The sequence below is a fragment of the Oncorhynchus mykiss genome, chromosome 17 (genome assembly GCF_013265735.2).
Source record: "Oncorhynchus mykiss isolate Arlee chromosome 17, USDA_OmykA_1.1, whole genome shotgun sequence".
NCBI lineage: Eukaryota > Metazoa > Chordata > Actinopteri > Salmoniformes > Salmonidae > Oncorhynchus > Oncorhynchus mykiss.
Genome location: NC_048581.1, coordinates 75,289,710 through 75,302,311, shown reverse-complemented (window position 1 = coordinate 75,302,311; position 12,602 = coordinate 75,289,710). Strand labels below are relative to the sequence as shown.

The window sequence follows — 12,602 nt, the reverse complement described above, 5'->3', positions numbered from 1 at the left end:
TAGTAGCCTACATGGGGCTATGATAGCTAGTATTGTCTGGAAAATCCAAATATTGGTTCTTGGCAGTGGCTCAGGCCAGAGTTGAGTGGAAGTACCATGCTGTGAAAGACTGTATTGACTCAACGACAGGGTATAGAATGGATTTTGCTGATGTTCGTGCCATCTGGTGAAGTTAAGCTACACAAACATTCATCTCACAGAGAATGTAGAGAATGAGAAATCCATACATTTTCCTCACAAACTATCCGAATGACATTATTCAAACGGTCATGCAGTCACATCAGTCCCAGACCAGTTTACAGAGTTACTGAGCTCACGTCATGTCCCGTCTACTGCAGGTGCGTAACATCCAGAATGTGTCGCTGTCTCCTGTTTTAGGCCGCCATGCACCTGCAGATGCCCCAGACTGGAGCGAGGGCTAACCGTGCGGCCCAACCCAGCGCTGTGTTCGAGACACTGGGACTGAAGGTGGGACGTGGGTCAGGTGCCCGTCACTAGCCTGGACAGTTCTGCCTGTCTGCCCCTGAGCCTTGCTCCTATGGGCTGGGGAGTGCACTGGCGACCCACTCTGGGCCTCAGCTTGCATGCCATGCGCACTCTCTCTCCCCCTCTCTCCCTCTCTCCCTCTCTCTCTGTAGGGGGAGGGCTGTGCATGTCTCCTGACCCTTCTGTTCTGTCTGTGCTCATTCTGTGTCTTGAAACACTTCTGTCATCATCCGTTGAATTGTCCCACTGAGTTGGGTCTCTAGTGTAGTTGACCGCTGATCTCTTCACTGCTAAGCATTACTTCTCTAGACCCTGTCCATTTGGAGAAAATAAATTGGTTGTTCAAATGTTTGTCTGTTTTTGTTTCCTCCGTCATATTTCTGTTGTGCGTTGCTCTCGTTGTTCATTTGTCAATTTTTGTGTAAGCCTCCTCTTTTGAGCACTCGCTCTTTCTCATGCTCACTCACTCACTCACTCACTCACTCACTCTCTCTCTCTCTCTCTCTCTCTCTCTCTCTCTCTCTCTCTCTCTCTCTCTCTCTCTCTCACACTCTTTTGGTGTGCAGTTGAACTGATTGTCCACTATTTGTGTCACCTGCTTCTTATGCATGAGAGAGATGAATGTCCAGCACTTTGTGATTTTCTACACAAGGTCACACAACATGTTAATACACTACATAATCAAATATAGATCTTTAATTGAGGATTAATACAGTATAACACTGACACCATCGATGACTGATGTATGACAGTGTTTCTAACTAATAAGCCCATTTGTGGTCGATAAATTCATCTCTTTCCTCTCCTCCTTACATTGTCCTGTCACTTGTGTTATAGGACACAGAACACCCCACCCTCCAGTCCTTCACCCCCCCCCCCACCCCCACCCCACCGCCCTCTCCCTCTGTAGGAATGTGGGCCAACCTCTCCCACAGGTCTCACACGGTTAACGTCTGACCCACTCTCACTGCAGCCCTGTTGGTTCAGGACAAACACAAACTGCTAAAGCAGAAAGGAAATAATAGATCCACACAGCTGAGCAACACCATTCACAGTACAGGAAGGAACTCTTAACCCTTAGAAGGACCGGGCCTTTATGTTTGAATATGTTGCATGCAACACTTAGTCCTCTGTCGGGTAACATCTTTCATAAAGGGTTTAAAAACATGTTCAGAGAATATCCCTTGGCACATGTGACCGCATTTTCATTAACATCTGGCATCTCTTGCAGGGAGCTGCCAACACATTCAGATTTACATGTGTGGTTGATTTTAATCAAAGGTGAGAGGGAATATCATAAGGGTGCACGCAGGAGCCAGTGGAGAATAACATTGGCAAGCGCTGCACTTTCTCCTGTGTTGACGGACAAGGACAAAGGTGCCTTCGTCTCTCTGCTCCCCTCAGTCCTCGATTGGAGAGTGAGGGATTGGGGGATTTTACTTGTTCTGGTTTGTGGCAAGGCTACAGGGCATGTCATCGCATGCCATTGGCTGTTTCTATCCGCGACTCCAAATACCTGCCAATCACCTTTCAGTGCTGTGTATAGAGACACCAGGAGTCATGAGCATCAGTCATCCAGCCTCCATCCCAGGCATGTTTTTGCTGAGCAGAAGTACAGGTCTCAGCAGCAGTAGGGCTATATACAGTATACAGATTTAACCAAGAGAGGATGAGAGACATTTGGCCAATGAGAGATTGTTGTGCAGAGAACAGCCCCTTGACGCATTATGCCCTCAGTCATTCTAGTGCACTAGAGAGGAATTAAAAGAGTTGGATTGAGATCCTGTTTTTTTTCTATATGCAGGCACTCTCATTAGTCTATGTTTCATCCTTTACAAACCACAATGCCTTATAGGTCCCAGAGGACCTACTGGAAGAATATTGAACTGCCTCAATTTTCCCTCCACCAGGGAATCACACTGACATGAGGAAGACCACTATGAATTTATTGCTTCTTTCTTATTATTTTTCCATTTCAGGAATACATATGGCATTTGGAGCCGGGAAAAGTGGAGTCTGGGAAGGGAAAGTGCTCCTACGACCCAAAGCTCAACAGTGTCTCGGCTTTGATCAGTGAGTATCATCATCCAAGCCACACTTGGCCACATGGCTGGAGATGTCCCAGGAATGTCCCAGTCTCAGTCCATTCCAGTTCACCCAGTTTGTCCCCATGGCTCTCTCAGTGACTCTGACGCTCCCTGAGGCCATGTCCCCTGTGTACGCCTACTTTTATCTCCCACTGCTACAAATGGCCACCTCCTTTATTCCAATTTTTGGGGGGGCAACTTTTAAATGTTTGTATTGCCTAACATCTGTCTAGGCAGAAAAAGTATCCTTTTTCATTTTGTGCCTATTTTCATTGAGATGGATAGCAGAGCAATGCTGAGCTCATCTCTGATGATAAAATCAGAAGGCATCATGCCTTGTTAAGAATCAGATTTAAGGAGCTGTGGGCACAGACCAGTGGGTTCACAGTTTTAATAAACCAATCCTTTCCATGGTAGCTTTGTGACTTTCATTGGAAAAATACCAAGAACATATTCATATGATTTGTTGTGGTCATTTATCATGAGAAATCCAATCATGTGCTTTTCTAGCCAATACATGCAGATCAATCACATGACACATTGCAACATGTTTGGTTTGTGGTAACTTCATGTTGTAAGGTATGGTGTTGGTGTTGGTGGATCTTCTAAAAGGAACCATGAGGTAGTTGAGTGTCCTCCACCCTCCACTCATGGTCATTCTGCCTGGGCCAGACCTCATAGTTGCCACCCGTGTAAATTGATCCTGACTGTGGGGTGGGACAGTCAGTGTAAATTGATCCTGACTGTGGAGTGGGAAAGTCTGTGTAAATCGTCAGCACGGCCTTCCCACATTAGCACACTGCCAGCTGAACAGGGCGGAACCAGGGAAGCAGGGAACCAGGACGAATGAACCCCAGTCTCTACTAGTTAACATCAGCTATGGGTGACTAATGGCAGGGAATAAGAACTGGATACTACTTTGACCCCTAAAAGGTCACACATGTAGGTCTACCCCCTCACCCCTACCCCTAGATATCACACACGCTCTATACTGTAAATCAGGGCCTGTGTTGACTTTACTTATTAAAGACCTGGAGAATTGAATTAATTCTGTTACAGACTAGTAGTATAGCTGTTGCTGCCTTTGCCCTAAGCCCCTGCTGTCCCATTAACCCCACCCCTGAGAACTCCCCGTAGCTACTAAATGCTTGCTGGAACACCTGCTCTGATATGAGGCCCAAACAGCAACTGGAGGACCAAAATTCAGTCTCCCCACTGATTAACAAGACTCTGGTCCTTCTACCCTGTGTGTGCCTTTTTCACATATCTTTAAAAAGCGGCTAGTCCGTTTCGCCAAACAGCGTGATCTTTATTATGTGTGTATTATGATGTATGCTGTTCATCTGTCTTTGTCCACACTGTGTGCTAAAGATGTCTTTGACATTGACACCCTGGTGATGACAGTCTAAAGATATTTTGCTGGACATGGGTAAGGGAAAGCCCTAAAAATTGTTCAAAGACTTCAGTCACCCAAGTCGTTGACTGTTCTCTCTGCTCCTACACAGCAAGCGGTACCGGAGCGCCAAGTCTAGGACCGAAAGGCTCCTTAACTACCCCCAAGTCATAAGACTGCTGAACAATTAATCAAATGGCCCCCCTGACTATTTACCTTTACCCCCCCCATTTGTTTTTACACTGCTGCTACTTGCTGTTTATTATCTATGCATAGTCACTTCACCCCTACCCCTATGTACAAATGACCTGGACTAACCTGTACCCCTGCACGTTGACTCGGTATCGGTACCCCCTGTATATAGCCTCGTTACTTTTATTTTATTGTGTTACTTTTTTATTTATTATCTGGTAAATATTTTCTTAACTCTTCTTGAACTGTACTGTTGGTTAAGGGCTTGTAAGTAAGCATTTCACAGTAAGGTCTTCCTGTTGTATTTGGCGCATGTGACAAATAAAGTTTGATTTTGATTTGAAAGTATTGGGCGCTAGGGTCCGCCAGGGGGTCTTGCCAGGGACTGAAGGTTTCATTTGAATCTCTTTCCCTCTGTCCTTCCCTCTCCCCTCTCTCTCAGATGGTGAACTCTATGCTGGGGTCTACATTGACTTCATGGGAACAGACTCTGCCATCTTCCGTACTGGGAAACAGACCGCGATGCGTACAGACCAGTATAACTCCAGATGGTTAAACGGTAAATAAATATCTTCTTTAATAATATTTCATGTTTACAAATCCTCAACTCTTTAATAAACAGGAAATGCAAACAGTTTGTAAATGATATCAACCAGATGTTCAGTGATCTTCATATCCTCCTACGCATCTTTCTCTCCTTCTCTCTCTCTCTTTCTCCCAGACCCTTCCTTCATCCATGTGCAGCTCATCCCTGACAGTGCAGAGAGGAATGACGACAAGCTGTACTTCTTCTTCCGTGAGAAGTCTGCTGAGATGGGCCAGAGTCCTGTGACCCAGGCCCGCATCGGTCGGATCTGCCTGGTGAGCACACCCTCAGAATGGATTGTACTAATAATGAGACCACATTCACAAATAACAATGCATGTGACATGCACAGCAAATATACCCCAGTTTCATTAAGAAAGGGAAAGGAACCAGTCTCGGTCTGTAGAACTGATGTTTGTCTAACACTGACTCGCTGAAATCCATGTGTATTTAACCTCCATGTGTACAATACATGTCTCTATCCTTGAGATGGAACCCTGACATACGACCCTATGATCGTCTGACCTCCCGACTGGTAGTCTTAAAACGTATTAAAGGATGTAATATATTAGGTATTCAGGTAACAGAGCAGCAGGGTAAAAGCCAGATCCCCTAAACCAGTTCTACCTGATCATTAATTGCACACACCTAGTGTCCCAGGTCTAAATCAGTTCCTGATTAGATGGGATTAATGAAAAAAACGCAGTGAATCTAGCTTTGAGGTCCAGAGTTGAGTTTGAGACAGCGTGTGGTAATTTCCCTGACCTTCTCCCCAAAAGCTGCAAATTGAGAGGATCAGCAAAAACAAATAACAGGGAATGTGTTTGTCCCTGTAGGGTCAACTTGGAGCTTAGGATGCATCTTTCTGGGCTTTGCTTACAAACATGGAAAGCATAGTGTTTATTCAGTTAGTCACCGTGGGTGTGTGCTTGCATGTACGTGCATGTGTCAGATCTTTAGCTGCTAACAACTGTTTATTTGAGTGGATCAGGTAGTGACCCTGCACACAATCACCCATCCCCCAATCAGTGGGTTCTACACTCTGTACTATTCTCGTCCCCAGTGGTCCCCAGTGATACTGTTCTATCATTCACTGGTCCCCAGTGATACTGTTCTATCATTCACTGGTCCATCGTTCACTGGTCCCCAGTGATACTGTTCTATCATTCACTGGTCCCCAGTGATACTGTTCTATCATTCACTGGTCCCCAGTGATACTGTTCTATCGTTCACTGGTCCCCAGTGATACGTTCTATCATTCACTGGTCCCCAGTTATGCTGTTCTATCATTCACTGGTCCCCAGTGATACGTTCTATCATTCACTGGTCCCCAGTGATACGTTCTATCATTCACTGGTCCCCAGTGATACGTTATATCATTCACTGGTCCCCAGTGATACGTTCTATCATTCACTGGTCCCCAGTTATGCTGTTCTATCATTCACTGGTCCCCAGTTATGCTGTTCTATCATTCACTGGTCCCCAGTTATGCTGTTCTATCATTCACTGGTCCCCAGTGATACGTTCTATCATTCACTGGTCCCCAGTTATGCTGTTCTATCATTCACTGGTCCCCAGTGATACGTTCTATCATTCACTGGTCCCCAGTGATACGTTCTATCATTCACTGGTCCCCAGTGATACTTTCTAACATTCACTGGTCCCCAGTGATACTTTCTAACATTCACTGGTCCCCAGTGATATGTTCTATCATTCATTGGTCCCCAGTGATACTTTCTAACATTCACTGGTCCCCAGTGATACTTTCTATCATTCACTGGTCCCCAGTGATACTGTTCTATCATTCACTGGTCCCCAGTGATACTTTATATCATTCACTGGTCCCCAGTGATGCTGTTCTATCATTCACTGGTCCCCAGTGATACGTTCTATCATTCACAGGTCCCCAGTGATACGTTATATCATTCACTGGTCCCCAGTGATACGTTATATCATTCACTGGTCCCCAGTGATACGTTCTATCGTTCACTGGTCCCCAGTGATACGTTCTATCGTTCACTGGTCCCCAGTGATACGTTCTATCATTCACTGGTCCCCAGTGATACTTTCTAACATTCACTGGTCCCCAGTGATACTGTTCTATCATTCACTGGTCCCCAGTGATACGTTCTATCATTCACTGGTCCCCAGTGATACGTTCTATCATTCACTGGTCCCCAGTGATACTGTTCTATCATTCACTGGTCCCCAGTGATACGTTCTATCATTCACTGGTCCCCAGTGATACTTTCTAACATTCACTGGTCCCCAGTGATACTGTTCTATCATTCACTGGTCCCCAGTGATACGTTCTATCATTCACTGGTCCCCAGTGATACGTTCTATCATTCACTGGTCCCCAGTGATACTGTTCTATCATTCACTGGTCCCCAGTGATACGTTCTATCATTCACTGGTCCCCAGTGATACGTTCTATCATTCACTGGTCCCCAGTGATACGTTCTATCATTCACTGGTCCCCAGTGATACGTTATATCATTCACTGGTCCCCAGTGATACGTTCTATCATTCACTGGTCCCCAGTTATGCTGTTCTATCATTCACTGGTCCCCAGTTATGATGTTCTATCATTCACTGGTCCCCAGTTATGCTGTTCTATCATTCACTGGTCCCCAGTGATACGTTCTATCATTCACTGGTCCCCAGTTATGCTGTTCTATCATTCACTGGTCCCCAGTGATACGTTCTATCATTCACTGGTCCCCAGTGATACGTTCTATCATTCACTGGTCCCCAGTGATACTTTCTAACATTCACTGGTCCCCAGTGATACTTTCTAACATTCACTGGTCCCCAGTGATATGTTCTATCATTCATTGGTCCCCAGTGATACTTTCTAACATTCACTGGTCCCCAGTGATACTTTCTATCATTCACTGGTCCCCAGTGATACTGTTCTATCATTCACTGGTCCCCAGTGATACTTTATATCATTCACTGGTCCCCAGTGATGCTGTTCTATCATTCACTGGTCCCCAGTGATACGTTCTATCATTCACAGGTCCCCAGTGATACGTTCTATCATTCACTGGTCCCCAGTGATACGTTATATCATTCACTGGTCCCCAGTGATACGTTCTATCGTTCACTGGTCCCCAGTGATACGTTCTATCGTTCACTGGTCCCCAGTGATACGTTCTATCATTCACTGGTCCCCAGTGATACTTTCTAACATTCACTGGTCCCCAGTGATACTGTTCTATCATTCACTGGTCCCCAGTGATACGTTCTATCATTCACTGGTCCCCAGTGATACGTTCTATCATTCACTGGTCCCCAGTGATACTGTTCTATCATTCACTGGTCCCCAGTGATACGTTCTATCATTCACTGGTCCCCAGTGATACGTTCTATCATTCACTGGTCCCCAGTGATACGTTCTATCATTCACTGGTCCCCAGTTATGGTGTTCTATCATTCACTGGTCCCCAGTGATACGTTCTATCATTCACTGGTCCCCAGTGATACGTTCTATCATTCACTGGTCCCCAGTGATACGTTCTATCATTCACTGGTCCCCAGTGATACGTTCTATCATTCACTGGTCCCCAGTTATGCTGTTCTATCATTCACTGGTCCCCAGTGATACGTTCTATCATTCACTGGTCCCCAGTTATGCTGTTCTATCATTCACTGGTCCCCAGTGATACTTTCTATCATTCAATGGTCCCCAGTTATGCTGTTCTATCATTCACTGGTCCCCAGTTATGCTATTCTCTCTTTTTCACTTCTATACATATCTGGATGCTCTTAATGCTGTTCGGTTTATTGTCTCTACACACTCCTAGTACCCAAATATATGAACAAATGTACAGTGTATTTGCTCAAATAATGTAACACAAAATGTATGAAAACAATTTCAAATCCCAGTTAGGGACTTATTACATATAAATATGTGTAGACTGTCGTGTGCAGTATGTACAGGCCTACAACCACCATGTGGGCATTACAATGATATATGTGTTGAAAACAATTTGTTAGAGCAATATTTATTCATGTATGACCTGACAGTGTAGTTTCCCCATAAAAGTGGAATGTGCTTTAAGGAGAATGTGTTGGTTAAGGAGGAGGATGCCTCTAAATCACATCTACTGGGTTTGGCTCTCCCTCACTGGGCTAGAATTTGGCTCTAAATAAAAGGAGACAGTGTTTACCATCTCATCTCCTCACAACTAACCAATTGTCAACGATTCGCCAGCTCGCTCTCCAAACCGGGCTGCTTTTTAAATATGTACAGTGTGTGTGGGTGACTCCACCTGTGTTTATTTTTGGTGGGAGGATGTGAGTGTGTGTGTGACGAAGACCATGTTTTGTCCCTCTCTCTCCCCCGCTCTCTGTCCGTCCGCGTCTCCCACTCTCTACCCTTCTCCCTCCCTCTCTCTCTCTCCCTCCACTTCTCCCTCTCTCTCTCCCTCCCTCCACTTCTACCTCTCTCTCATATTCTCCCTCTCCCTCTGCTTCTCCCTCATTCTCTCCTTCCGCTTCTCCCTCTCCCTCTGCTTCTCCCTCTCTCTCCCTCCACTTATCCCTCCCTCTCCACTTCTTCCTCTCTCTCCCTCCCTCTCTCTCCCTCCGCTTCTCCCTCTCTCTCCCTTTCCCTCTCCCTCTTCTTCTCCCTGCAGAATGATGACGGTGGACACTGCTGTCTGGTCAACAAGTGGAGCACTTTCCTGAAGGCTCGGCTCATCTGTTCAGTGCCGGGGGCCGACGGGATCGAGACACACTTCGACGAGCTCCGTGAGTTCTCCTCCCTTCCCTTGATATGGTGTCACCCGTTATCCACATTAAAGTGAGGAGCGAGGAACCAGACAGCCTGTGGCATGTCTTGAGGTTTCCCATTGGTATTAATACTGTGTCAAATAGAGTCCACAAATTATGATGGAACTGACTCCAGACCAGCTAGAGGAACTAGTTGGTGTTGCCTGTCCTTTATAATCCTGCTTGCACTATCCATCCAGCCTGATCTCAGACCAGTTTTATCTCTGCATACCACCACCTGCCCAGAGCCTGACTGCACTGCACACAGCCCAGTCCTTGTCCCATATGGCAGCCTCTTCCATTACACTCAATACTCCTGTGGCCCATACTGCATGCTGTAATGGGAATTGCACACACTCCCGTAGTGTACTTATTATTTTCCTTCAAGATGTCTCTTTTTCCTGGCTGTGCATTAAGAGGTGCTCTTCCCTCCTGTAATTTACTGGATATGAGGGGCTTGCTGCCTCGTGGCAGACAGATCAGGTAGCCAGGCAGGAATGTCAGGTCCATTACCATGTCTTTCTCTCTCTCTGTCTCACTGCTTCCAAATAGAGCGTTGGAATGATGAGGCTTCTGATGGTTCTGTGACGGAGTCTACAGTTACTCAAGCCCTAACCTCAGCAATAAAAAGCTTGTGTGACTTTCTATTTGACCTCTGCTTTTAGGTTATGGTTGAGTAATTTTGCTCGTGTGTGCATTAGTCTTGGACTTACCTGAACACTATGGCGCAATGGTAAGGCTTTTTTTGTTAATGGTAACCATTTCACCCAAGTAAATGAAAGGACATCCAAACCGCAAGCACCATACTCCGTACTGGTAGAATTACTCCAGTAATACAAGACAACAAGATCTATGTGCCATCTAGATAATATGTACTCTGAGTATCTCTAAAACGTACATGCCACCAAAGTATTTGGGTTTAGCCTACCTTGATGTAAGAAGAACTTTGCAGCAAGCCGGGACTGGTTACGAAAGTACCTGGATAAAGAGAACAGATTAACTTACATTTCCCTTCTCTCTATTAGTGTTGTAGTAAAGTAAAGAGGACATTGGGGTCATTATTGAAAACGTTGAGCCCAGCTTTAGGCCTTGTAGTTTGGGAGCAGTATTATGTGTGACTGCGGTTAGCGAGGGACGCCAAAGACCCAGGGAGTTTTTGCAGTTGGAAAGAGAAAAAGACTTGGCTCTACTTGGCTCTGTGCATCCACATTACACACAGTAAATTTAAACACACAATGTAGAGGCCTTATCCAGGCACATGTGGTTGTATTCTATGTCAAAATTAAGAGGCCAAAGAAAATAGGTTGTAGATATACAATAAAGAGATGCTATAAAGGTTTAGATTGTATGGTTTGATATAAATTAAGAGGTGCATTGCATGAGCTTGAGCTTGATCAACAATATGGCTCATGGACTTCAGAGAGAAGACTTTATGAGAGATGAACAAGAGTGGTAAAGAAATAGAAAGAGTGAAAGAGAAAGAGAAGGGGGGAGTGGGAGAGAGCGATATCAGTCAAAGCTCCAGCAGAAATACATTCTTTCTGAGGAATCAAAAAATGTGTAGACTGAGTTTTTATTGCTTTAGAAAAGAGGAAAGGGCAGTTTTGGTTCCATTCATAGCTCTTATTAAAGACATGCTCCAGAAATGTGGCTACTACTAAGTATTTTTTAACTACTAAGTATTTTTTAAACCTCCTGATTTGGGCTTGATGTGTCAATGTGTAGTTCATACATAAATAACCTATGAGCAGAATTACCGTCTTACCTCAATTAGCCACGGAATCCCGAGTTTGAAAGCAACTGTTTTTCTAGAACCTGTGCTGTGCCATTTTCCCTACACTTTCCCCCACGTTGGTTAGCCCCCTAGCAATTCGAGTTCAACCAATGAGCTTTAGCCTCTCGCCATATGAGTGACAGCTAGCAAGAGGTACATCATGCAACAACACCAGACCGAAAAGAGAGCAATGACGTGGTGCACATATCTGCACGTGCACTATGTAGACACCCTTCAAATTAATGTATTTGGCTATTGCAGCCACACCCGTTGCTAACAAGTATATAAAATCGAGCACACAGCCATGCAATCTCCATAGACAAACATTGGCTGAAGAGCTCAGTGACTTTCAACGTGGCACCATCATAGGATGTCACCTTTCCAACAAGTCAGTTTTTGTCAAATTTCTGCCCTGCTAGAGCTGCCACGTTCCACTGTAAGTGCTGTTATTGTGAAGTGGAAATGTCTAGGCAACAACGGCTCAGCCGCGAAGTGGTAGGCCACACAAGCTCACAGAACGTGTGCTGAAGCAACGTGTGCGTAAAAATCATCTGTCCTCGGTGACAACTCTCACTACCGAGTTCCAAACTGCCTTTGGAAGCAACGTCAGCACAATAACTGTTTGTCGGGAGCTTCATGAAATGGCTGTCTATGGCCCAACAGCTGCACACAAGCCTAAGATCACCATGTGCAATGCCAAGCGTTGGCTAAAGGGGTGTATAGCGCGCGCACCATTGGACTCTGGAGCAGTGGAAACGCATTCTCTGGAGTGATGAATCACGAATCTGGGTTTGGCGCATGCCAGGAGAACGCTACCTGTCCGAATGCATAGTTCCAACTGTAAAGTTTGGTGGAAGACAAATAATGGTCTGGGGCTGTTTTTCATTGTTCGGGTTAGGCCCCTTAGTTCCAGTGAATTTAAATCTTAATGCTACAGCATATAATGACAATGACAATACAATGACAATGCCCTTGTGAACAAAGTAAGGTCCATACAGAAATGGTATGTCGAGATCGGCCTGCAACGGAGCACCGACCTCAACCCCATCAAAAACACCTTTGGGATGAATTGGAACACCCACAGCGAGCCAGGCCTAATTGCCCAATATCAGTGCCCGACCTCACTAATGCTCTTGTAGCTGATTGGAAGCAAGTCCCCGTAGCAATGTTCCAACAACTAGTGGAAAGCCTTCCCAGAAGATTGGAGGCTGTTATATCAGCAAAGGGGGGACCAACTCCCTATCAATGCCCATGATTTTGCAATGAGATGTTCGATGAGAAGGTGCCCACAAACTTTTGGCAATGT

General features: G+C 45.3%; 1 protein-coding gene across 5 annotated transcripts in view; it reads left to right on the top strand.

Annotated features, from left to right (window-relative positions):
• Positions 1-12,602, top strand: part of LOC110494581 (semaphorin-3F) — a 98,039-nt gene that overhangs the window by 69,082 nt on the left and 16,355 nt on the right. For 3 of the 5 annotated variants that reach the window (XM_021569770.2, XM_021569771.2, XM_021569769.2), the window contains exons 6-10: positions 379-468; positions 2,466-2,559; positions 4,601-4,717; positions 4,880-5,019; positions 9,387-9,501. In XM_021569770.2, the coding sequence (XP_021425445.2) occupies positions 379-468; positions 2,466-2,559; positions 4,601-4,717; positions 4,880-5,019; positions 9,387-9,501 (556 nt within the window). The remainder of the gene's footprint in view (positions 1-378; positions 469-2,465; positions 2,560-4,600; positions 4,718-4,879; positions 5,020-9,386; positions 9,502-12,602) is intronic. The other 2 variants (XM_021569773.2, XM_021569772.2) reach the window with 1 other exon arrangement.